Genomic DNA, 26,249 nt, shown 5'->3' on the forward strand with positions numbered 1-26,249 from the left:
TTTATTGTGTAACATTGATGTAACATGGCATAGTACACACTTCTGAACTGAGTCTGTCTCAGACCAGTCTCTTTGTAGTTAAAGTTTGATAATGAAATAAAATGAGACACTTCAAAGGTCATTCAACAGTTCGCAAAAGGAGACTTACTTAGCCTGTCCCAGAAAGGATGTTCATCAAAGACCTACATGAAGAACACCAAATTAATTCAGCTGAGCAGACCTCCTGAACCTGAGTTGGCCATTGTTTTCCAAAATATCAGAGATGGCTCCTGGAGCTCCTTGTGGCTGTTTTATACTCAGGCAACCAGCAAGTGATGTCAACAACCTGGTCTTTAATCTTATGAGTCAACCTGGTCTTTAATCTCATGGGCCAGCCAGGTCTTGAGGATGCTTCCAATACCTTTTAAAGAAAAAAAATTGCCTGGATTGCATTGGTACAGGGGCTAGGATATTGCTCCAACTATAGAGGGCCAGCCTTAAAATCACAGAGACATGGATTTGTGTTCTGCTTCTGATACAGACTTGACTCTGGCCAAGTCAATTTCTGTGACCACGGATAATTCTAAATTACAAGTTTCAAACAAGTTGCATCAGTGGAGGAAATTTTATCACCGAAAATTCACCACACTGATAGAAATTGCAGGTCCAGACCAAAATAGGAAAAAAAAAAACCCCAACAAACCAATGACATAAATTTGATCTCATTCTTTCCTTCCTAGTCTCATAGTCACTGGAAAAATTGGAAATTAGCTTTAATTTGGTTTTTGGCTTGACTCTGCCTTGTCAATAGACTCTCTCTGCCAACCTTCCAAAAGACATCACGACCTTCTTGATTTTGGCTTTCTGTTTAGCCTGTCGGGATAACTAGGAAATGACAACTTTCAGGTATTTGGAGGGATGCCCCAGTGGAATTTCATAATGACATTTTCAGCTCATCGAAACTTTTTTCAGCCTCAGTCATATAAAAAAGATTCATAATTTTTCTAAGTGTTATTGCATGAATATTTAAAGATTATAGTCCCTGGCTCACAGTAGCTACTGAATGTGAGCCATCTCATGCATTTAAAAAAAAAACAAAACACCAAAAAAACCAAAACAAAACAAAACAAGCAAAACCTCCCACAAAACTATGTCTATAAGCCATCGAATTGCCATATTCTTACAGAACTAGAAGACTATGTTGATAAGCTCTTCCAGTATTACTGATAATCTTGAATATGACTCTGAGATGCACTGGTTAAAACTTGAGCTATTTCTTAGTGCTGCCTTACTCTTCCTAATGATGAGCATTAGTTCCCTCTTTTTTTAAGCCCACAAAAATCACCTGAACTTTTGCATACCACTCAGGAAAAGTGACAAAGACTGAAATAGTATAAAATAATAAAATGGTAACTGTTCTACCCTTCATTTCAGTGGGCATGCTTAGGCTTAAAGATATCTCTGGGGTATTGCAATCCTGCAGAAAGAAATCTTAGCCCCATTATTCATTAACTCATTGAGGTTAAAGCTCTGTTCCTCTTCCCAGTAAAGGTATCCCATGCATTGGTTAACATGACATGACCAACCTTGCTGTCCTAGAGTTGGGATCTTAGAAAAATTTCTCTATGCCTTCAGCATTTATCTATTAGTTGGTTAAGCACAGAACTCGTGTGTTGTGTGCAGTGTGTTTGCATTGTATGGCAGATGGGTACTATATATATTGTGTTATCTTCTTGTCCAAAAATGAGATCAGCAGAAATGATACTATCTTTTCTGTTTTATCGTGTTCTCATACTGTTATAATTTAGAAAGCTTACAGGTGTTGATATCTGATAGGTGAACTGGAAGAACTTGGACACAAAATAGCATTGTAGCCAGAGGCAAATTTTCTGCCTTTTTTTTTTTTTGTGGGGACCTGGGGAAGTTGTTTTGGCGTTTTGGGGCATTTCCTTAGAACACAATAGGCTGAAGAAATACCGTTCCAAGCCATTTTGTCCAGGGGGCTTTGCTGCTCTTCCTTGGTTCTGACCAGAATACATTTCCTCCTCACCCCCATTTCTTAAGATCCTAACTTCTTCTGAGCACAGCTAAGGGGCTGCCCTGTCTCCCCCCCTTCCCCCCTGACTTTTCAGATCCTCTCAGTTATTTGTTTTGTTTTTTTAAATTAGACCTCATTTTTCCTGAAGGGGAACTCCCTCTACTTATGTGAATTGACGCCTACTCAGTTAAGCAGCCTGGTCTGAGTCATCCAGCCAGTTATGTGTCACCAAAGGGCTTCTGGAAGCTGGCTTTCTATCCAGTATACCACACTTACTCTTTAATCTCATGTATTACTTTGCATGTAATTTTTGTTTCCTTATCTGTATGTGTGTTTTATCTCCTCTTTCCTAGAAAATAAGTTCTTTGAGGGCAGCAACTGTTTGTTTTTCTCTTCAATGCTAACACAGGCCTCCCTGTAATAAATATTTATTGAATTGAAGGTTGGAGCGGTGTATTTTTATACATGTGGACACATTTAAACATGCGTATTGCACTAGAAGCTCATATGAGGACAATCTACAACATGCGAAATAAAAACAAAACCGATCTCCATTTCTAGAAGTTTATTTTTGTCAGTGTACAACTACTATTTAAAGGAGTTTTAAAGAAGAGAACTGTAGCTAGAGCAGGGCCTTGGTTGCTTAGTGAGCTGATAAGTCCCTGGGGCCTTGCACACCTGGACTTCTCGGACAACCCTTTCCTTAGAGAAGGAAGCTCACTGATTATTGTCTTAAACTCTTTTTTAATGGAAGAGAAACTAGGCCAAGGAAGGTCAAGTGCCTCATCCCCACTTTCACAGCATGTCACAGACAGCCTTTTCCCTAAATCACACTTCCAGCCGTGGTCTGCTCCTGGCCTGCCTCAGCATTATTATTATTATTGTAATAAGCAGGCAGATTGGAGGGGTTTTTAAACCAAAACACAGCTGGTGAGTCTAATTTTAGACGGGTCGAGATGAGTGTCCCTCTTTAACAGGCTTGGTTTCTCAAACTCTTTCCACTCATCAAGTTGCTTTTTAGCCAGATGTCTCCATGCCTGGTGAGCGTGTTTCTTTCGCATCAGCACTTTTACTGGCATGGGCTTTTCATGCCAGCATTCTAACTTAGCACACTCCTCTCAGTGACTTTCTCTTTGCTGGGAAGAAGCAAAAAGCTGTTTGTGTGTAGATGGCCTATGAGATCCAGTAATAACTTGCATGGTTTATGTCAAATTGATGAGAGGTTTCTGAGGAGCATGTTAGTGAGGGATAAAGCTTTCTCCAGTTCCAGGTTTGAATCTAGAAGGTGGAGCCATCAGCTTTCCATTCTGCTGCTCTTCTGGGATGTTTACCATTATCAGAGGCATAGTAGAAATCATGCTAATCAATTAATTATTTTAAAGTGTAGCTGTACTTTTCTTTAATATGCTCTAAATTTTTAAATCCATTTTTGTAGTAACAGAGCCCAAACAGAATCTTTAACCTTCTTTGAAACTGACCAATTCAGTTCTCTTCTCCCAGCTCCAGGAATGACTATATTAAACAGCTCTCCAGCAGAACTGAGACTCATTTAGTAATGATGACAGTTCACTAAGATAATGCTTATAGCATTAAGGTCCAGTACTGAAAAAGGAACTTAGTGGTGAAATTCTTTGTGGTATAATAGGTAAGAGTGCTGGCTAAACTTGGATTTAGGGAAGATCCAGGTTCAAATCCCAAATCTTACACTTAGCAGCCACATGACCATGAGCAAGTCACTTAATTTTTCTCAGCCTCAGTTTCCCTGTCAGTTATTCGTCACATTACATAATCTTGGAGAAGCCACAACTTTTGTGGGCTTCAGTTTTGTCATCTGGAAAATGAATCTATTTTGCCTCTGAGCTCCCTTCCAGCTCTATCTGTGATCCTATATCCTTTTACCTCAGTATTGGTGCTAAAAACTTTGTTCCATAGTAAATAAATTTATCATCTGGAAAATTGGCATTGAGGAGTAGGGAACAGTTTTAGCAGTGAAACACTTAACTTTATCCCCTTTATTTCACTTACTCAAATTTGGCTAAAGTGTTTATTTTTTTTTTTCAGATGGTTTCCTTTTGTTTATATTATACTAATTGGTTTTATATAAAACAAAGGAGTTTAGTACTTCTCTTCAAAATCTGGAAGAGAAAATGCAAAGATTTTTTGCCTAAAACACTGTAAAATCACAGCTGCGGTATTGGCCCTAAGACATTAGAATCCAAGCCTCAAGGTTTTCAAAGGAATGGACACGGCTTTTCATAGAGATTAGAGATCTTTGTCATCTCTGCTGACTCATCCTCTCATTTCCTCAAAAAGAATGTGCTGCAAAAGGTTAGCAAGAGTTCATTTTTAGCTAATTATTTTTTTTCTCTAAAAACCAAAAACAATAGCAAACAAAAGGAATTAGCAACAAAACATTTTTGTGTTGTTCGTGACCCAGTGCAAGCCTCTTACAAATTGAGATCTTCCTAATCCATTATGAAAAATACCCATTGTCAGGGTTTTGCTCGAAACTTCAGTAATGCATAGGAAATGGCCTGTACGTATCAGTCCATCCTTCAGAAATCTCAAATATTCCTGAATTTATGGCTGCAATTTCATTTTTTTTGGGGGGGGGGGTTGATATGGAAACATTCCTCAGATGCCTTACTAGGCTTGCTATATTCTGTAACTTTGCAAAAATCATGCATACTTTCCTCCTCCACAAAATGCTGTGTTTTTAAAAGCCAGAAAAAACTGATTGTTAATTTTGAACCTATCATTTAACCCAGTGGAATTATCTGTAATGTAATTAGGTAGGAAGATGAAGCTTGAAAGGCCCCAACTCAAATAGTTAATCAGAACAGGCAGTTTCAATGCAAGTTTTTGTATGTCTGGCCTATACTTTGGAATAGATCATCATTTTTCTCAGTTTTTTTTTTCATTTTGGAATTTTTTTTTAAATGGCTAACTCTGGAAGGGACTTTTTAAGAGTTTTTTCAGTTCAAAAATTCAGTAAACATTTATGAGTGCATGGCGCAGTGGATAAAGCACCGGCCCTAACGTCAGGAGGACCTGAGTTCAAATCCAGCGTCAGACCAAACACTTGACACTAGCTGTGTGACCCTGGGCAAGTCACTTAACCCCAATTGCCTTAAAAAAAAATTTATAAGTACTTACTATGTGCCAGGCACTGAGCTAATCACTGGGGATACAAAAAGAAACAAAAGACAATCCTTGCCCTCAAGTTGCTTAGAATCTAATTTGGAGATTATTTATCACTTGATGGGGTTTCAAGGTCATAGAGTATAGGATCATATTTTAAAGCTTAGAGTTTACTTTAGAGGCCATCTAAGGCCAGCCCTCTAATTTTGCAAATGAAAAACTGAGGCCTAGTGAAATTAAATGACTTTCCTAAGGTCACATAGTGGTAAGGAGAGGAGCTGTGATGGTGGTGCATGGAAAAGAGCTCTATATTTAAAGTGAGAAGAGGTGAGCTTGAATCTCTGTTCTATCAGTTTGTAACTGTGTGACTTTAAGCATGTCATTCCTCTCCCCTTAGCTGGCATCAGTTTCCTTATCTGATGAGGGGGTTTCACTAAATGATTTCTAAGGTCTTATCCTATGCTAAATCCTATGACTTTGGGATCCCAGGAATAAGCTGAATCAGTATTTCTTCAGAGACACAGGAACTTGAAGGACTCATAGAATTATATATTTTATATTTTATATAGTTATAAATTTTAATTTCCTTCCTATCAATCTGTTTAACTTTTTTTTTTTAAAACGTAGATTTAATTTGGATCTTTTGCCATCTGGACCAAATATATTGTTCAAGTCTTCCTCTCCTACCATTTCCTTCCCTACATTCAATATTTCCCACCCATACCTTTTCAGTCATGCCACTTAAGTGACCTAGAATACCCAGCTTTCATTCCAGTCTGTCCAAGTCCTGGCCAGTCTGAAGTGACCTAGCCTTCCTGGAAAGACCTGAAATCATTTTTGTCTTCAATTCAATCAGGGGTGGATCATATAGTACTCTCCTGATATCTTATCTGTTGCTGTCTCTAACTACTGTTTGCATCTCCCATAGTTATTCATCTTTTTGTTTCCTGTATGTTTTATCTCTTCACCTAGTTTGTAAGACTCTGTAGGGCAAAGGCTACCTTATTCTTTGTTTTATTTTGTCTTGGTATCTAAACACCTCTGTTCTTGTTAATTCTTTTGATGCAATTTGTAGGAAAACTGAGGTTCAAACTATTATTTGGGCCTTTTTGACATAATATTTTTTTTCATTTGTTGATCATCTGTAGTAAGAAAAAAAAAGAAGACAGTGACTTCAGCTTGGAAAGTGCTAGAAAGGAAGTCAGAGTTCAGTAGGTCTGAGTATCCAACTTTTTCAGTACTGGTCCATGTGATGTATATCTTGTGTATCATATATATATCTTAGATGGCTGAACTTAATTTACCTTCCATTATAGTTGTTAAATGATCTAAATCTTCCAGCCTTGACCAACATGTCAATTTTACAATGGTGATAGTTAGTTGATTCATGTATGCTGGTTAGAGAAAAAATAACTTTTGCCCAAAATTTCAGGTTATACCCTGGGGTCAGGCAGATCTCAAGTTAGCCCTCACGCAGGACTAATTTTTGGTATCCGGGTCCTAGTTTAAGCCTGTTTTTTAAAAAATGAGGAAACTGGCACCCTCACCCCCTCCTTCTCACCCCACCCAGGCTGTGACTTGACCAAAGTTGGCCATGTATTGTCAGACCTGCTCAACTCTTTATAGCCTAGTGTTCTTTCCCTGGATCCACAGTGTTTATAAGCAGCTTACTGTACAGTGTTCATCGTTCACTGTGATATATCTATTCTTTTATTTGGAGCTGGTTATTAAGTCAGGGTTTTAGACCCAGCCTCCTCATGTATTGGTTATCTACAGTACATTTCCCACTCCTGCCATCGGTTATATTATATATATACCAGCTGACTCTAGAAATATGCCATTGGTCACAAGGGGAGACAAGATGAGGGAATGTGGCAAGGTCAGCATACATCATTGCTATTACTGGACGTGACTCAGAAATACATTTCCTGTTGGACTTCGCTTTTGTATAAGAGAGATAGCACTACTTTGCAGTTTGTAGACTTTGCTACAGTTTACTGTCTTATTACATTTGTCATTTTCCATTAAAATGGTTGGTGTTTAGGAGTCATAGAAATAGAAGTATTTCCGTGAGTAATCCTATCTTCCAATGTTCTCTTCCTTAGGATGCCTCCCTGATGGACATGAACTCTTTCAGTCCTTTGATGCCTACATCCCCTTTATCCATGATAAACCAGTACAAGTTTGAAGATGAGCCAGACTCGAAGGACCTTTTCATTACAGTTGATAATCCCGAAAGCCACATTACTACAATTGAAACTTTCATCACCTACAGAGTTACAACTAAGGTAACCCTTTTATGAGCTCTCTTTTTCTTCCATCAAAAGTGTTTTCTTTGAAAATTTAGCAGTACTTCCACTTGATTTTACACTTGGCATTTTGGAATCTTGGCAGGATTTAGCGCTGAATTGCTCATCACTGTCTTGAGCATTTTGTACCACTCAGATTTTCTCTTCTGTCCGCCAGCTGCTTCCTAAGAGTTTGGTTAAATTCAGATATGCTGTTGAAGCTACAATGCACAATGATCCGTTTCAAAGCAGTTGTGCCCAGTCTATAATGACAAGTATATAATTGTTGTGTTTTTTCTTTCAGTTTACAACATTATAAAAACATCCTTCATGGAGAAAATGGCTTTAGGGTTCCAGGACAAAATATTGCACAACTTTGTATTTATCAAACATTTATATTTATATTTAGCATTTTATATATATGAATATATATATAATTTATATATATATTTAGCATTATATATAAATGTATATATTAATAATTATATTTATGTTTAGCATTTATCAAGTTTATATACTAACATATTCCATACACTTTTGAAGATTTAACTGGTCCTCAAAAAGTAAAGGTAGTTGGTAATATTCCCATTTTATAGACATAGAAATTGAGTTGTATGGAAAGTTTACCAGAATTGCCAAGTTAAGAGATGGGAGCAGAGTTTATTTTTGACTCCCTAGGGCAAAGCTTTTTCAAGAAAATAAAGTAACAAAAGTTCACAGCACACACACACACACACACACACACACACACACATGCACACACGCACGTATACATATACACACACATATATATATACACACACACACAAATATATACATACACATATACACACATACAGATGTAGTTGTTTCCCTGACCCTTTCCTCTCCTGCTGCTGCCTTCGCATTAAAACTACCCTCACCCGTTACAATGCATTTGCTTTTTATCCCCATAGTTGTTTGTATATTGTCTCCCTCATTAGAAGGTGAGCTCCTTGGGGGAAGGGTCTATATATATATATATTTTACCTTGTTTATATCTGCAGCATATAGCACCATGCCTGGCACATATTAAGAAATTAATCAATGCTTTTTGATTGTTGATTTATTTCAGTGTCTTTAAATCTGTCAAATTATCTTCTTGTGCTGCTGTTATATACTGTGTCCCTGTTTTGTTTTTTTTTCCCCCCTCTTACTTTGACTTTATCCCAACAAAAACCACAGATCTCCTAAACAAGATTAAGTTTGGAGATATTTTTCATCATCTTAGCTCCAGGGAGAGGAAATTTTTAATCATAATAGCTATCAAAGACATTTTACCAAGTTGTAGAGGTGCTAAAGTCTATGTCGTTGGTTGACCTTTAAAGTGGGCACCTAGATGGCACAGTAGGTAGAGTGCCAGCCCAGGAGTCAGGAAGACCTAAGTTCAACTCTGGCCTTAGACACTTACTTGTATGTATGACCCTGGGCAAGGCACTTAAGTCTGTTTGCTTCAGTTTTCTCATCAGTAAATTGAGCTGGAAAAGGAGATTACAGACCCAGTATCTGCCACGAAAACACCACGTGGAGTCGTGAAGATTCAGACATGACTGAACAACAAAAATATTGAAACATAATTATATGTATTACGTTATACTTACTATAACCTTATATATGTATATGTACACACAAACATGTATGCATCTCTGAGTTTTAAAAAATGATCTAGATCTATGACTTCGTTATTGTGAGATGTTTGCTGTTGGGAAACTCCTGCTACCATTGAAAATTGGCATCCTTTCTATAACTTGTAGTCTTAGAGAATTGCCTGTGACACTGACAGGTAAAATGACTTGCCCATTTTCAATCAGCTAATTCACAAGCATTTATTAAATAACAACTGTGTATCAGATATTGTGGAATAGTGGCTAGAGAATTGACTTTGAAACAAGGATGTCCTAGGTTCAGTTCCTGTCTTTGACATATACTGTCTATGAGACCTTGTGAAAGTCACTTTATCTGCTTAGTGACCTCAGCAGAGAAAGTGCTGATCTATACACAAAAATGTGTCAAAATGTGGGAAGTCCCAATGCAGATGTGACTCAAACCAGATTAAAATGTAACTGGGAAATAGTTAACAAAATAAATAAAAAATACAACAAAAAATAGTGTATGTGGCCCACAGAGATCCTTATGTATGGTCTAGTCATTGAATATGACACCATTGCTCTATACCAATGAAATCACAAGTCTAGTAAAAAAATATGTCAAGAGCTACAAAGGTGAAGCAACCTCAAACCTGCAGAAAGATACATTTTATATTAGTAGAGACAATTCTTAAAAACTATAGCAAGTATATACTAAATATATAAAAGATATTTGTGGTGAGGGGAGGGCAGTAGCAGCTTGGGAGATCAGAAAATCTCTTATTTAAAAGATGGAGCTTGAGCTTAACTTCGAAGGAAATGAAGACTTCTAAGAGATGGTCAGGAAGAGAGTACAGTTTATGCCACTTGTTTCATAGCTAACAAATACCAGAGGCGGGGCATGAGCTTGAAGTCTTCCTGATTTCAAGGCCACACTATCAGATCGATCTCTCTCTCTCTCTGTCTCTCTCTGTCTCTCTCTCTCTTTCTCTCTCTGTCTCTCTCCTCCTTTTCTCTTTCTCTCCTCTCTTTTTTTCTCTCTCCTTCTACACACACACACACACACACACACACACACACACACACACACACACACACACACACACACACACACACACACACACATATATGCTGGTCCCTGCCTCAGTTCCCTTAGAGAATGAAGTGCTTTTCAGAATACTGAGTAAGTACACATATAGGGGCATAAAGAATTAATACATGTATTGGTGCCCCAGTGGCCTGGGGAAAGGGCCCCTTTTTGCCCTTAAGAGATTCTATCACAGATCCTGTGAACTGAATTCAATCTTGGGGGAGTCTGACCTGAAAGAGGGGAGTCAAGCTTTTCTTGTGCTCTGTATTACAGCTCATTATAACTCAAGTCTCTTAAAGCTAAATTTTGATTACCCAAAAGGGAATAATGGGGTCACTCTGCAAAGGTATTCAGTGTGCAGAGTAAGTCAGGTAGAAAACATCTGTTTTCTCTGCCACAAAAGAAATGCTTAAATCACAAAGGACTCATGAGTGCATACTGACAGATAGTTAAAACATGGTACAGTGACCCTATTGTACTTCTCTTGTACTCTCAGGGGTTGGGGTGATACTTAAGACATGAAACATTTCTTGGTGCTGCTGAACATGCATTTCAACTTCACTGGTTCTGTACAGTCCATGAAAGCAAGGTCTTTATCATCTGGCAAGTCAGAGCATGGATTGGGCTAATTATTGTGATAGTGGTCTTTGCCTCCAAAAGTTGTTGGGGGAGGGGGCCCGCTGAGGCTTGCAGGTAGCATCCAGACCTAGGTAAAGGGAAGGGAATATTCATTTTTTAAAAATTAAATTAATTAATTTATTTTATTAAGATTTTGAGTTCTCAGTTTTTCCCCCGCCCCCCTCCCCAAGACAGCTTGCAATCTGATGTAGGCTATACATGTACAATCATATTAAACATTTCCACATTAGTCATGTTGTGAAAGAAGAATCAGAACAAAAGAGAAAAACCACAAGAAAGAAAAATCAAAAAAACAAAGAAAGTGAAAACAGTATGCTTCAATCTGCATTCAGACTCCATAGTTCTTTCTCTGGCTGTGGATAGCATTGGGAATATGCATTTATTAAGCACCTACCACATGCCAAACACTGTGCCATGGTTTACAAATATTACCTAGGGGCTCTTAATTTCATAAACACATTAGAGATAATCATTTCAAGATCACTTTTCCTGTGATTTCGGAAAAAGCAAACTCATAAGGTTACTGCCAAAGTTAGAAATATCATTTTAACATCACTATTTGGTCCCCTGTGCTCTTAGAAAGAGACACAAAGCAAAAGAGGCAGCCAGAGGCTTGATGACTTGATGTTTAGTCTCAGGTTTGTGTAGGCTAAAAGTAGGCATGAAGAGTCCAAGCTTCTGACAGATTAAAAAATGGGGTGGGGGTGGGGAGGAGGGAGGAGGGAGTTATTTTCTTCTTTTAAGCTGGAACTATTTTGTTGTTGTTCAGTTGTTTTTTAGTCCTACCCCATTTTCTTGGCAAAGATACTGGAGTGGTTTACCATTTCCTGAGGAAATGGAGGCAAACAGGATTAAGTGACTTGCCCAGGGTCACACAGCTGGGAAGTGTCTGAGGGCAGATCTGAACTCAGAAAGATGAGTTTTCCTGTGTCTAAACCTGGTACTCTATTCACAGCACTACCTCACTGCCCTTTTGAACTGTACTTTAAAATAAAAATCCACTTTGTTTCAATTTAAAAGCAGTTTATTAAGTAATTACTTTGTGTAATTCACTGTGCTAAGTTTTAGGGAAGATGCACACCCCTTAACTTCAAAACAGCATAAAACCAATAGAGGATATGTGAGCTGCACAAATAACTGTAATACTATGTAGGATGAAATCAGCATATAAAAGAAACATGAGCATAGTTCTTTGAGATAAAATATAAAATTATGTTTTCAGAATAGGTAAAGCTAAAGGAATTATTCTTATATTGTCTGTTTTTGTAGGACTTGGACCTAGATAATTTTAATTTCCATTTCCAAGGTTGGAAATTGTGGGAGAAGTATACAACCCAACCAGCATACATGTTATTAAATTACTCAACAGTGTTCCATATATATATAATTTCTTATTTTTTAATACTTGATTAACTTCTGTGTGTTTATTCAATAGTGAAAGTTTTACAACACTTTCTAAAGATTATGTTTTTGAAATCGGGAGATCACATTGTTCCCTTTTAATGTATTACAAAGGAAATATCTTGACAATGTGTATTATTTGAAGCAGTCATTTTCAAGAGTAACCTGTTGGCATTAATAGCTTTCTGAGCCTTATTTTATGACAATTAATTCTGCATTTTATAACTTGTAGCAAATTGTAGATTTAATCAGTATATATGATAGACATTTCCAATGTGTGAAATATTCGTTTTAAGTTGTTTAGAAATTTAGCAATGTTTCATCCCACCATTACTCCTACAGAAAAAATCTCAACAATGGCATTGCTGTCATAAAATCTTTTCCCTTAAATTTCAGTACAATTAGAGGGAGGAAATACTACCTACAGAACTTTTTTAAAAAGACTACTGTGTGTGTGTGTGTGTGTGGCTATGTGTGTGAGAGAGAGAGAGAGAGAAGTAGGGAGGGAGAGGGGGAGAGAGAGAGAGCTCTTGGGAGGCATGATAAATATTATTCTTATTTTTTAATTAGAGAATTTTTGTTTTTATTTGGCTTGGGACCATCTCAGTTTTTATTGTCTTACCAGTCACTCTAAATGGATACTTCCTTCTTTGTGAAAATATTTGTCTTAATGTCTTTGATTTCTGCTGCAAGACACAAATTCATATCTCAGCAAAATACCCTGGAAACAATAGTGAATTTTTCTTTAAGAGTCAAATAATATATTAGTAGAATTCATTGATGGTTGGACCTCTATGCAAGATGCCAGATCTTTCACATACTATCAGCACATTGTAGGAAAGAGATTCATTTGAGGAAATTCCTGGGAAATGTTTCTTTGCAGTTAAGGTTAGAGTCTTCCAAACAAAAAAGATGTTCCTCCAATTTGGATTTTTAATTAGTTGGTGAAAAGCAGTAATTTGAGACATTATATGCAGAGCGTACGTATATGTGAGAAAGAAAAGCATGCCCAATATAATGATTTTATAAAATTTTATGGTTGGCAGATGGCTGCTGTAAGACAGTTTTTTCAGCTTTGATTTTCAAAGCTAAAGGAATTTTAGGTAGATGCTTGCTTTCTCTCAGGAAGGACATCAAATTTGCTTTGTTTCATCTGCTACGTGAGCAGATACTTAACTGCACCAAAATAATATACAAGCTGACAAACATGAAATAATTAGTATTTGTTAATTTGCTTTCCAGACTCAGATTTATTCCAACATGTCCTAAATAATAAACAAATACAACAAACAAATCTTGAATTACTTACTCTCTTTTTTTTTTCCTTCAGACATCTCGGGGTGAATTTGATTCTAGCGAATTTGAAGTTCGAAGACGTTACCAAGATTTCCTTTGGTTAAAGGGGAAACTTGAAGAAGCACATCCCACCCTCATTATTCCTGTAAGCTTATTAATTTTTCAGACTGCAGTAACTTTTTTTCTTGCAAATATTTAATCACGAGAGATAGCATAGTATACTATAGCGGTATCAAGCTCAAATAGAAACTGGATCCCTCCGTGCTACATAGTGACTTGGAAAACCACAAATTAACTTTACCTATGTCATATCATATTTTTATATATATCATTAAACTCTTCCCAATTTTATTTTAATCTTGTTCCCTCGGGCCATGATTTTGATACCTTTGGTATAGTGGATAGAGGGATGGCCTTAGAGTTAAGATGGGCTTCAAGCCCTGCCTCTGATACGTACCTACTGGGTGAAGATGTGAAGTCATTTAAGCCACCTGTGATCCTAACAACTCTTTCGTGCTGTAAGTTTCAGACAAGTTGCCGATCTGCATTGATTGAAGAATTTTCCACAATGGGCATTACCTACACAGATGAATTAAGTTTCCAACCTCTTCTTCCACACACTAAAAAAAAAAAATTTTTTTAATATTTTTAAAACTTCAGGTCTTGAAAATTAGCCCAATTTTATTTTGAGAATGCTTTTGCCTTTTTTGAAAAAAACAAACAAACAAAAGCAATCAAGATTGATTTTTTTGCTAGAATTGGAAAGCTGATTTTTTTTAATATTATACCTATCCTGTGTTATTACTTTCTACTTCAAGATGTACCATTAAATCATTTTTAGAGATTTTTTTTTTCTACAGACAGCTGCATCATCAAACTTGTCTTATCATCCTGGATTCAAATCCTGGATCTTCTACTTCAGTTAGTCATTAACGTTTGTTAAATGCCTACTGTATATCAAGTCCCAAGGATAAAAATATGAATATACCCTGTGTGATTGTGAGGAGGTCAGTTAGGATCATAGAATCATACATTTAGAAATAGGAGAGAGCTTAGAAACCATCTGGTCCAACTTTTGTTTTATGGATGAGGGAACTGAGGCACAAGAGAAGTTAAGTAACTTCCTCAGGGTCATTTAGCTAATAAGTGTCAGACACCGTATTTGAACCCAGATGTTCTTGACTCAAAGTCCAGCACTCTGTCCATTTGACCACATCACCTCCTTTTTATTTTCTACAGAAGGAGGAGATTGCAACTAGACGGATTCTAAAGTCTTTTACAGTTGTACAAAGTTAAGCTTTAATAACTTAAAACTGCATTAAGACTTTTGGAACAACCTCTGCCAACTACTCTGGGTTAATTAATACCTTGTTATGCCTTATTTTCTTAGCCTTTGCCAGAAAAATTCATAATGAAAGGCATGGTGGAACGGTTTAATGATGACTTCATTGAAACTCGAAGAAAGGCACTTCATAAATTCTTAAATCGAATTGCTGATCACCCAACTTTAACTTTTAACGAAGACTTCAAAGTTTTTCTTACTGCACAAGCCTGGGTAAAAATCTTTGATTTTCAGTTCTATTATTCTTACACATTTCAGTGCTGTATTGATTTTGTTTTTACTATTTATACTAATTTTTATTTTCCGAGTGCATTGTTCTCTTTAAAATGAATGAAGATGAAGTTTTTTTTTTTAACATGAGTAAATTGCCCTTTAGATAGGAACCTGTATTAATTCTAAAAGTACCAAAAAACCTTAAGGTTTTTGTTTGTAACCATGCATCTCCTCTGACATACAGTCCCCTTTTTCTCTTTGAAGATGATTTTTAAAAATTCAAGTTGTTCTTTGCCTGTGTTGAATAAAAATCAGGGCTTTAAAAAAAAAACAACCTTATGTTTCTTGGCATCTTTGAGAATCAGAATGTGATGGTGTGCATCAGTTCTCCTGGACATCTTGTATCTTTTTGAAAGGCATCTGAAAGACAACCAAAGGATACTTCCTCCCCCAGGGGACTGACCACAATTTTCAATTCTTGGACATTCAGGTTTAATTAGATCATCTTGCCTCAGGCACTTCTAGCTGTGTGACTTTGGGCATGTCATTTACCCTCTGAAATCCCTAGTTTCTTCTTCTGTGAAATTGGGTTAATAATTGGATTATCTATCACAGGATTGATGTAAGATGTTCTCAAAGTTCTATAAAAGAATAAATTATTATCTTGTTTATAACAGTAGTGCAGCATTCTTTTCTTTGCTATATTTTTATTATTAATTTAGATCAACAGATGAGTTGTTTAAAGGATTATATACTTTATTTCTTGACAGTGAGGTTTTATATATTTTTATGCCTGTTACATGTTAGGCCAATCTATTAAAAACCAAATAGTCTTGATATCTGGATGGTCTTTGTTATGTTTTTGAGATGGTATTATAACCTAACTCCAGGTCTATAGTGCATCCTTAGAAATTGTCTAAGACAGTAACTGAAGAAGCTGGCCGCTAATCGTATGTGCTGCCTAAAACAATAAGCAATAATAATGCTAACAAAACATTGTTAAGCACTAAAAATGAGTGTGTTGTCTAGTCAAGGAGTACTTCTTTCATTAAAATCATAATATCAAAGATGTAAAATGAGAAGGCACTTTAGAAGTCATCCAGTCTAACCCTTATCATTTGAAAAAAAAAATGATTTCTTTTTATATTATGGACATTCTTCAACATATCCCTCCTGTAACCTCTTTTGGGTATCCATCCTTTATGGGAAACAGTTTAGTAGAAGTAACACATCAACTAATCAAAACCATTATATGCAAAATTACACACACATAATACCCCAACTGCCCCATCTTCCTTACAAAAGCTTGGTCGTTCTAATTCATAGCCTTATTTTTCATTTGTTTTGTTTTGTTTTCCATTTGCATTGCTGTGATTATTGTATATATTCTGTTTTCCTGGTTCTGCATACTTAACTTTGTATCTGTTCACATAACTCTTCCCATGCTTCTGTATATTCATTATTTCTTATGTCACAGTGATATTCCTGTTACACTCATAAACCACAACTTACTTAACCCATTTCCTAGTTGATGGATATCTACTTTGTTTCCAGTTCTTTGCTGCTGCAAAAAAGGCTGCTATAAATTAAAGGGTCTTTTCTTTCTTTCTTTGACTTCCTTAAGGAGTATATGCCTAGCATTCTTCTAAATTGCTTCATAGAATGATTGGACCAGTTCAGAGCTTCACAAACAGTGCATTAGCACTTCTGTCTTCCTACATCTCCTTAGCTTATCCAAAACTTACTCCAGCACTGTCTTCCCATTTTATTGTCTTTGCCAACTTTCTGCAGGTCAGTTAAAATCTCCATCATTTCCATTGCCTTCATCTTAATATTAGTAATTTGGAACGTCCTTTCGTATGGTTATCAATAGTTTGCAATTCTTTTTAGCAATCCTCTATTCAAATCCTTTGTTCTCTTTTCTATTAGGACAAAGCCTTTGAACTGTATTTATGTTAGTTCTCTGTTTCTCAGATTTCAGACCATTATCAAATTCTCCTTTTATATGAGAGGAAATGGTGTCACAGAGAGTTTAGGTGACTTGCCTAAGGTTACTTAGGTAGTTAGTAGATGGCTGAGCCTCAGTTCAAACCCTGGCCCTCTTCTTCCAGTATTTTCTTTAATAGCTTTTTATATATAATAATTTCTGTTTTGAAGATGAGGAAACAGTCTCGGAGAGATCACGTGACTTTCTCACGGTCACATTGGTATTAAGTACAAACCTAGGATATTTTCACCTTAAGTGTAACAAACTAGGCACTTTTTTTTTCCCCACACTGCTCCTAGTACTTGATGTTTCCATGGCTTCTTGTCTGAGGTCTCTGAGAAAATAATTTAGACACTACTAATGAGTTTTTTGGGCATCTAGGTAGCTCAGTGGATGGAACATTTGGCCCAGAGTTAGGAAGACCTGAGTTCAAATCTGGCCCCAGACACTTACTCGCTGTGTGACCCTGGGCAAGTAACTCAACCCTGTTGCCTCAGTTTCCTCATCTGTAAAATGAACTGAGAAGGAAGTAACCAACTACTCCATTATCTTTACCAAGAAAAACCGAAATGAGGTCACAAAGAGTTGAACACACCTGACATGACAAAGCAACAAAAAATGAGTTAATTCCTATCTTATCTTTCCAGGATAGCTAAGTAGTTGTTATCGTTCTCCCGTTAAAGATGAAGAACTCAGAGCCCAAATCAGATGTATAAGGCTACCAACACAGGGGTTCACAGGAAAACAGAGAGTCATAGTTTTGAAAGTGACATTAAAACATTGTAGGAGTTCGAAAGGAAAGCTGGTGGTAAAATATGGTGCTGATAAGACCAAGGTCACAAATTTAATCCTTGTCTCTGCCAGTTAGTGCTACTCCATTCCACAGGCAGAGATTATATTCCTGACTCTGGTGAGCCACCTAGCAGTGTTTGCTACATCGTGATTTTCCTGTAGTCCAAGGCCCTTAAACTATCTCTACTTGATCTATTTTCCAGGTCAGTTGTTTTGACTTCTCTATGCCTTCATTTCCTTCTGCTTCCTCCTACCTATCCTCAATCTTTTGATTTTTGTCTTCTATTGGCACGTTCTGTTTTTCAATTCTGGGGTAAAGTTTACCACTGTCTGTTCTAAACTGTTAATTTTCCATGGCCTCTTTTCTTGCTAGCTATTCCATTTTGTATCTCTTATTTCATTTTTTCCCCAGATACTCTGGTAGTCCTTGAGGTTAGGACATTCCTTTCTCTGCTTGTACTGGTTGTGGAGTTATTTTTTCATTATGTTTGGCATTTTCTTCTTTTGGTTTACTCGTATCTCTAGCCGCATTTTCCAGACTGGGGCCTTGTGTTTGATTTAAACTCCTTTCCTGTATTCTTCTATGATGTATGTAGATCTTGCTAAATCCTGAGTTTGGGGGCTAAAACTAGGCTCCGTCTTGTGCAGGGATTGTCTGGCCTTGGCCCCTGCTCTGGTTTGGGCCCAGGTTGCTGGAATGCTGGTCTGGCCTTGACTCTTGCCACAGATGGGGCTCTGGGACTGCCTGTGCTGAGTCCTGCTCTGGCTGTGGGATCAGACTGCTTCACATTTGGCCTTCCAGCCACCCTAGATTCTTGCTCTTCCATGCTTCTGCAGGATTCTGGGACTCTTTTTGTGTAGCCTTCATTAATTATTATTCTTTCCAGTGCATTTTTAGAACTTTACTATATTTGTGGGAGATCTAGATCCTCACGTACCACCATTTTCTTACAATCCTTTATCATGTAGTTCATTTGCTTTACATGTACTAGAGAAATAAAATAATGTTAAAGACATCAATAAGTTAGTAATAGAAAAAGGACAAGTGATTTGATGGTGGGTTCTAAAGTGATTTATACAGGTAGAGAATGGGGGCTGCTTAACTAGACATAACTTTATTTTAAAAAGATAGGGAGTCTTAATAGATTGCAAGCTCAGTATGAGTCAACAGTATGACATGGCAACCCCAAAAGTAGTGGCTTGTAAAAGAGATATTTGTTGTTGTTATTATTCAGTTGTTTCAGTTGTGTCCAACTCTTTAGTGACTCCATTTTGGGGTTTTCTTGTCGAAGATAATGGAGTGCTTTGCTATTTCCTTCTCCAGCTCATCTTACTGATGAGGAAACTGAGGCAGACAGGGCTGAATGACTTGCCCAGGGTCACATAGCTAGTAAGTGTCTGAGACTGGATTTGAACTCATGAAGATGTGTTCCTCATTCTAAGCCTAGTGCTCTATCCACTATACCATCTACCTGCCATAGTGTCCAGAATTGGGAGGAGGGTGAGAATCTTCTTTGTTCACTCTTTTTCATCAGAACACTCAGAGTATTTAATTCCAGCCACCATATTTTAGGAAAGAGTTCTGAGGACAGCAACCAGGATGGTTAGATTCATTGAGATCATAATCTCTAACGATTGTTTGATGTAACTGTGAATGTTTAGGCTGAAGAGGAGAAAACTTAGAAGGGATGAGATAGCTGTCTTTGAGATTTTGAAAGGCTGTCATTTGGGAGAAGGAGAAATTAGAATTATTCTTCTTGGTCCCAGAGGCCGTACTATGGGCAGTGGATAGAAGTTGCAGAGACATGAGTTTTTGGCTTAAAATGTAAATAATTACTTTTTTGAAGTTAAAGCTCCCCAGAAGTGAAATAGAAATGGGCTTCCTTGAACAGTGGTAGATTGAAGTAGGTTTTAGTCAAGGACTGTGCTGCCATTTGTTGTAAATGTTTTTAGAAGACGTTCCTATACAGTCATTGGCTAAATTAGATGGCTAGGGAAAGCTCCTGCACCTGAAAAATTTTTACTATGAAAAGGAAACTGCCATGGATTGAGTCAGCTATTTCTAATACACAGATAAGAGAAAGGAAAGGATAAGTAGAGTTTGGGGAATTGTGGAACAAAAAACAATAATTTACCTTTCCTTTCCTTTTTCTATTTATTTTTAAGGCAATGACTAAAATAAACTAAAATGTCTATCATCCATAGATGATCAGTCAGTATCCCTGTTTTCAGTACTCATTCTTATTTGTTGTAGCTATGTCTGTTCAATTCATATTTGACCCAAATGCTATGCTTCAAAAGACCTACGCTTGATTCGAGGCAAGTTTATCTATTTGTCTCATATTATTTCTCAGGCTTTCAAATTCATTCAACATTTATCCAACAATCGTTTATTAAGTGGCTTCTATGTCCCAGACACTGTTCAGGATGCAGAGTATAAAACCGAAAGGGTCCTGGCAAAGTATATATGTTTATACAATATTGTTGATGCCATGAATCTGAGTATCATTTGAGTATTTTTTCTGCTTGCCAAGTCCACAATTACCCACTTGAGTATGCTCACATAGAAGACGTTTCAGTATCTTGCTAACTTAGGGGAATGGATATCTGATCTGATTGATTTGGACGTTCTGTCCAATGATAGAGATCACCATCCCGTCTTGTCTGACTCTGGTCTGTGTTATCCCAAAAGTTTGTCACAGTGGGACATCCAATGCACTGGAGAAGCTGCTTGCCTTCTTTTGACATCACAAAGTTACCTCTGGAGTAATGTGAATGTTTACTTCTCATCTCTGTCTTGCCATGTGACCAGCCCATCTTTTCTTCTTTTCAAAGAATTCTTTGATGATGCCCTTTACTGCTGTCCTTTGGAATTTCTTTTTGGTTAGGTATTACAGTGAGAAGAATGTTGTGTTGCAACTAGAATTACTGTAGTGCTGGAAGACCAACCATATTTTATTAGCAATAACTCACTGAATACCCTAATGTTCAGTAAGAGGCTGTGTCGGTTCCTAAATTAAAATCAGAATGGACCTTAGGCATAGAAATGGTGCAAATCACCTTTCTTTAAAGGTCTGGCTGCTATTTGTGAATTTTTGAGGGGGTGTGTGTCTGACCCTGCACATTGTAAGTGACAGTTGGTGCCCTGCAGTGATGAAGCCTTCCATATCAAGAGCTCCCTATATCAATGAAATTACAGGTCTAGACACAGACACCTTATCCTTACATAAAACTCTTTCTTTTATTGTTCATTAGTTGTGCTCCCCCTCCCCTGTTGTTCCACTATTTGTGGATAATGTATTTTTGTGCAGTCATTTAAAATGGTATTTGAGCCGTAAAAGAAAGAAAGAAAGGAAGGAAGGAAAGAAGGAAGGGAGAAAAGAAACACCTGGAAAAGTATTTAAATATATCATTATAAACCCCCCCCAAATGTCGTACTATGTATTATAAACTGTGTACCATTATGTTTATGACCTCTATTTTTCTCCTCCATTTTGTGTGTGTGTGTGTGTGTGTGTGTGTGTGTGTGTGTGTTTGTGTGTGTTTTAATTCTTGGAATTTACACCACCAGCACTACTAATTACTACTACTGTTAAAATACTTCACTTTTATTATTTTGTGTTTTATTTTTAGGAACTCTCTTCTCATAAGAAACAAGGTCCTGGATTGCTTAGCAGGATGGGACAGACAGTCAGAGCTGTAGCATCCTCAGTGAGAGGAGTTAAAAACCGCCCAGAGGAGTTCACCGAAATGAATGATTATGTGGGAACATTTAGCCAGGAGATAAACTTAATAGACAAAATATCTCATAGAATTTACAAGGAAGAAAAGGGTATGTAAAATTACTGACCCTAATCCTTCTCTTCTTATAGTTAATCGTACATTTACTGTTTTGGGATATACATGTTAAAATTAGAATTTCAACTTAAAATTTCTTTTTTTAAAACAAAAGCTAATTTCTAATTGCAAAGCTAATTCCTGATCCGGAGGCATATTTCTCTATCTCTATGTGTACATCTATTTAACAGGGTCTGATTTACTAACAAGTGGTACTAGCTATCTTGCAAAGGAAGACTAAATGACAAAAAGGAATAAAGACCTGAGGTTTGGATTCAAATGATGGGTTATTAACATTAATGCCTGGTATCCCATGTATTGAAAAGTATCCCATTCCTTCATTTTCCCATAACATCTCTTATTTCCATCTCCTCATTACTCAAAGAGTTTATTGTACTTCTGGCCCTCATCACCTTTCTCTTGGACTGTTTCAATAACCTCCTAGTCCTTTTCCCTGCTTCAGATCTCTCCAGGTCTCCAGTTTATCCTCCACACAAGGGCCAAATTATATTCTTGAAACTTGGATTTGCCCATATCCTTCTCCTGGTCAAGAAACTCCAGGGACTCCCTATTGTCTATAAGATAAAATGGAAACCCCTTTGGCATTTAAATTCCTTCACAATTGGTCTCTTTGTAGACTGATTCATATTACTCTGTTTCACAAACTAGTCTTTTAGCCAAACTGACCTGCTTGTTAAATGTATATGAAGTTTCATTTCCCACCTACATTTTATCCTTTAGGCTATCCCTCATACCTGGAATAGTCTCTTTCCTTATCCCTACATTCTCTGTAAGGTTCAATCTAAAATTTCCTGAGACCCCCAATTATTAGTACTCCCCTTTTCGCCCTACCAGTCCCAAGTTTCTCCACACACACACACACACCCCCACACACGATATTTTGTATTTTGTTTATCTATGAATGTTGCCCTTCCCATCTACCCTTCTTACTCTGCCATGTAAATTTCTTGAGCACTGAGACTTGCATTTTTGCCTTTGTATTATTCCCTGAATCTTAAGAAGGCAGCATGTGAGAGGATTGACTTTGAGTCAAGGACCTAGGTTCAAGTCTTCAAACCCCAGTGCATTCTTGAGCAAGTCATTTATCCTCCTACACTTTCATTTCCTCATCCATAAAATGAGGCAGTTGAATTAGATGAGATCTCTTCTAATTCTAAATCTATGATATAATGAATTTTAGTTAGAGAAAATGAGATATAATGAACCTTGAATTTCCAGGTGAAAATCACCACATATTCTAGTAATTCTATGGACGGTGGCTTGAGTCAGGGGACCCAGCCACAGAAAGGCATGTGGGAGTTCTCAAATATGAATTTTATGCCCCTTCCTGCCATTTTCTTCCACCTTGTCTTCTCCCTATTTTTAAAATTTCTTCAACTTTGGCATTTAAGATTTGCTCCATTGGTATTTTTTTTTGGACAGCAAAAAAAGCATAATCTTCTGTTTTTTATAAGGTGAACTCAAGTGAATGTCTTCACTAATACCCATTCAGTTCAGCAAATATTTGTGGAGAATCTAAAACGTGTAAAGCATCATGGTTGGCAGTGTGGGAGAGGCAGTGATAAATAGTACTCAGTCCTTCTTCTCAAAGGGTGTATGTGTGGGAGGTGGAGGTTAAGTTGGAACCAAGACATGTAAATGTGTAGGAGGAAAAGATAATGGTACAGGGTGCTGCAAGTGGCTTACTGTAATTTGAAGTTACTAAAGCTTAAAACTCTACTACTAAAATTTTGGGGGATACCCTGCATTATGGCAGGGACATAAAGAACTCTCTCATTTTAGGTAAGAAAAAAGAATGTTTCAATGTCTTCTCATTCACTTTCACTCGCTCCTGGGAAGTAATTTGTGGATGTAGTACATAATCTAGAATTTTACCTTGTTGTACCTAGGCAAGAAAAGCTAATCTCTCACAGAGTTTAACTTTTCCCCTTTTATACCTGTTCGATGGAAACATAGTATCTTAGTCATTTGAGTGATAGGGGCAAAGAAAGAGAGCACTTTGATCAGTGAGAAAAAGCATAGTTTGTAAGTGGGTCTCACTTTTCTGTTCCTGAAACATTGTGTATAAATTTTTTTTTCAAATGAAGTCATTTTACATGCACTGGTAAGCTTGCTTTTTAAAGGAACATTTTCTAAATCTTTTGTAAAGTGAAGAATCCTTAAGATCTATGAATCATCAAATATTGATCAGTTTTGTATGTATGTATTGTCTTAAATAGCATTTTCTCAGAGAACACTGTTCTAGTAGTATACCTGTTACGAATATGCTTAATGTTCTGTTTAAGAGGCACAACACTAGTATTAGTAAAATATTGGAGAAGGAAATGGCAAATCGATCCAATATCTTTGCCAAGAAAACCCCAAATGGTGTCATAAAAAGTTGGGTATGATTGAAAAGACTGTGAAAAACAACAATGGTGGAAAGTGCCTTATCAAGAGAAGAAGTGGCTTGAAATGAGTTCCTGGGTGGGTAGGGTGCTGGTGAGATACAAATAAATCTAGGATTTGGGATTTGGGAAAGTCACAGGAGTTGGGTTCAAATCCTAGCTCTTGTTAGAATCTGTATATACAAGGCCTTAATCTCTCTGTTCCATAATTTGTTCATTTGTAAAATGAAGAAATTGGACTAGATGAATTTTCAGGTTCCTTATCTATGATCCTGTAATTTCAACCATCCCTATTACTCATTTTCTTCTCAATATTCTGGTATTTTAGATGCTACACCAATACTTTCTCAATCTTTCTTGGTTTGTACCTGTTTATGTCATTTGGCTATTTTCTTTTGTATTCCATTAATGTGTCTCGTGTAAATTTTGAATGCATAGATTTGGATGGCTTTATAGAAAGCTCCCTAGAATCTCTTGGCAATACTTAAAAATACTTACATACTATAAATGTGCCTCAGGTAGCTATTTTAGATAATCCCTTGAAAGCCGTACTGTTTATCAAGATATTTTCTAGGAAAACTGGATGTTGGGATAGAGCTTGTAAATTTGAATCCAAATGTATAGTGAGAACATTATCCGATTTGCAAGTTCATGTAAAATGTAACATATTAGAGTGTCACTGTCCAAAACTTAAGGACATTCTTTGTTTTTAGAGTCTGAAACTGGATTTCCTTAAAAATGATAAGATTATTATTCTTTTGTAGCTTTGGGAAATTGTTGTCCCAGATGGTCCATTCAGCCTGCATAGGTTATTTCATATTCAAATGAAAGAGATTTAATTTTTTTTTTCAGCTTAATGTATCCCATTTTAAATTATGAGCATCTTTAGAAATACAAGTTTCAGAATGCTTCTGAAATTGAAATTATAATGAACTTTTTTTTTTCTTTTTGGCATTTTATGGTAAAAAATAAACATAATTCCCATGTTACCTTATTTCATCCTCCCAGTTATGCCTCAGTCACTAGCTGTGTGAACTTGGTAAAGTCACTTAACCTCTTCTGTCTGCCTTAGTTCCTCATCTGTAAATAGGATAATAAAGCACCTCATGTAGTTGTTTGTGAAGCTCAAATGAAAAGTAAATCACTTTGCAAATGTTAAAACCCTATGTAAGTACTGGCTGTTATTATTAGTATTGTTTTTCTTTTTTATTGCTACTGTTCAGTGAGATCAAATGAACTTGCCAATCTTTGACTTTTAGCTCTTTTCATTGTAGATCATTAAGTGAGGTGGTTGTGGTGCTTATATTTGTTGTGCCAGGTTGTCTCCTGTGGAACCTTATTAGAACTGTCACTGATTTTTTTCCTTTCTTTTTTTTTTTGTTTTTTTGTTTTTTTTTTTTAAATTGAAGAAAAGCATGCATTTTTTTATGAAGGATTAACTTTTTTTGCCCTAAAGTTCTTATTTAAAAATAAAAAAGAAATCAGTCCAAAAAACACTTACTATGTACTTATGGATATGTGTTGTATGTGTTCACATAAAATACATATATGATACACATATTATGTGTGTAATGCATTGTGTATATGTATACACACACATACACACATGGGAGCTGATGAAATTACTAAGGATAGAGAAGGTAGAGACAAAGAGGGCCTAGGACAAAACCTAGGGGAACAGCTAGTGGTTGGGAGTGTGATATACGATGAGGCAGCTAAGGAAATGGAGAAAGAATTGTCAGACAGGTAAGATGAGGACCAAGAGAGAAGAGTATCATGAAAATCCATTGAGGAGAAAGCATCCAGGAAGATAGGTTCGTCAACAGTGTCTAGCAGAGCCTGGGCACCTAGGCTCACGATCTTGTTATCATCACTTGCACTCACCCTACATATTCATGCTGCCGTTAAGTCTTGTCATTTCTATCTTCAAGACGTCTCTCATGTTAGTCCTTTTCTTTATATTCGTCTAGCTACCACATTGGTGCAAACTCTTCATCATCTTCTCCCCTCAACACCAACCTTCCCCTATTACTGTTGAGGATACCATCATTCTCCTAATCGCCCAGTGTATAGCCTTGGTATTATCCTAGATTGAGTCTTGTCTTAGATTCTTTTCATATATCCACCTTTACAGCATCTAGCCAGTACTCAGGAATAGGCTTTCATTCTCTCATGCCTGGACTATTGCAATAAC

The 26,249-nt window shown here is 36.8% G+C and overlaps 1 protein-coding gene across 1 annotated transcript in view; it reads left to right on the plus strand.

Moving 5' to 3' along the window:
- The window catches only part of SNX7 (sorting nexin 7), a 121,257-nt gene that overhangs the window by 14,394 nt on the left and 80,614 nt on the right, over positions 1-26,249 (plus strand). Inside the window, exons 2-5 of the mRNA XM_027868288.1 lie at positions 7,264-7,446; positions 13,511-13,621; positions 14,867-15,031; positions 21,444-21,642. Coding sequence (XP_027724089.1) covers positions 7,276-7,446; positions 13,511-13,621; positions 14,867-15,031; positions 21,444-21,642 — 646 coding nt within the window. The 5' untranslated portion in view covers positions 7,264-7,275. The remainder of the gene's footprint in view (positions 1-7,263; positions 7,447-13,510; positions 13,622-14,866; positions 15,032-21,443; positions 21,643-26,249) is intronic.

The sequence above is a fragment of the Vombatus ursinus genome, unplaced genomic scaffold (genome assembly GCF_900497805.2).
Source record: "Vombatus ursinus unplaced genomic scaffold, bare-nosed wombat genome assembly UNPS02014787.1, whole genome shotgun sequence".
NCBI lineage: Eukaryota > Metazoa > Chordata > Mammalia > Diprotodontia > Vombatidae > Vombatus > Vombatus ursinus.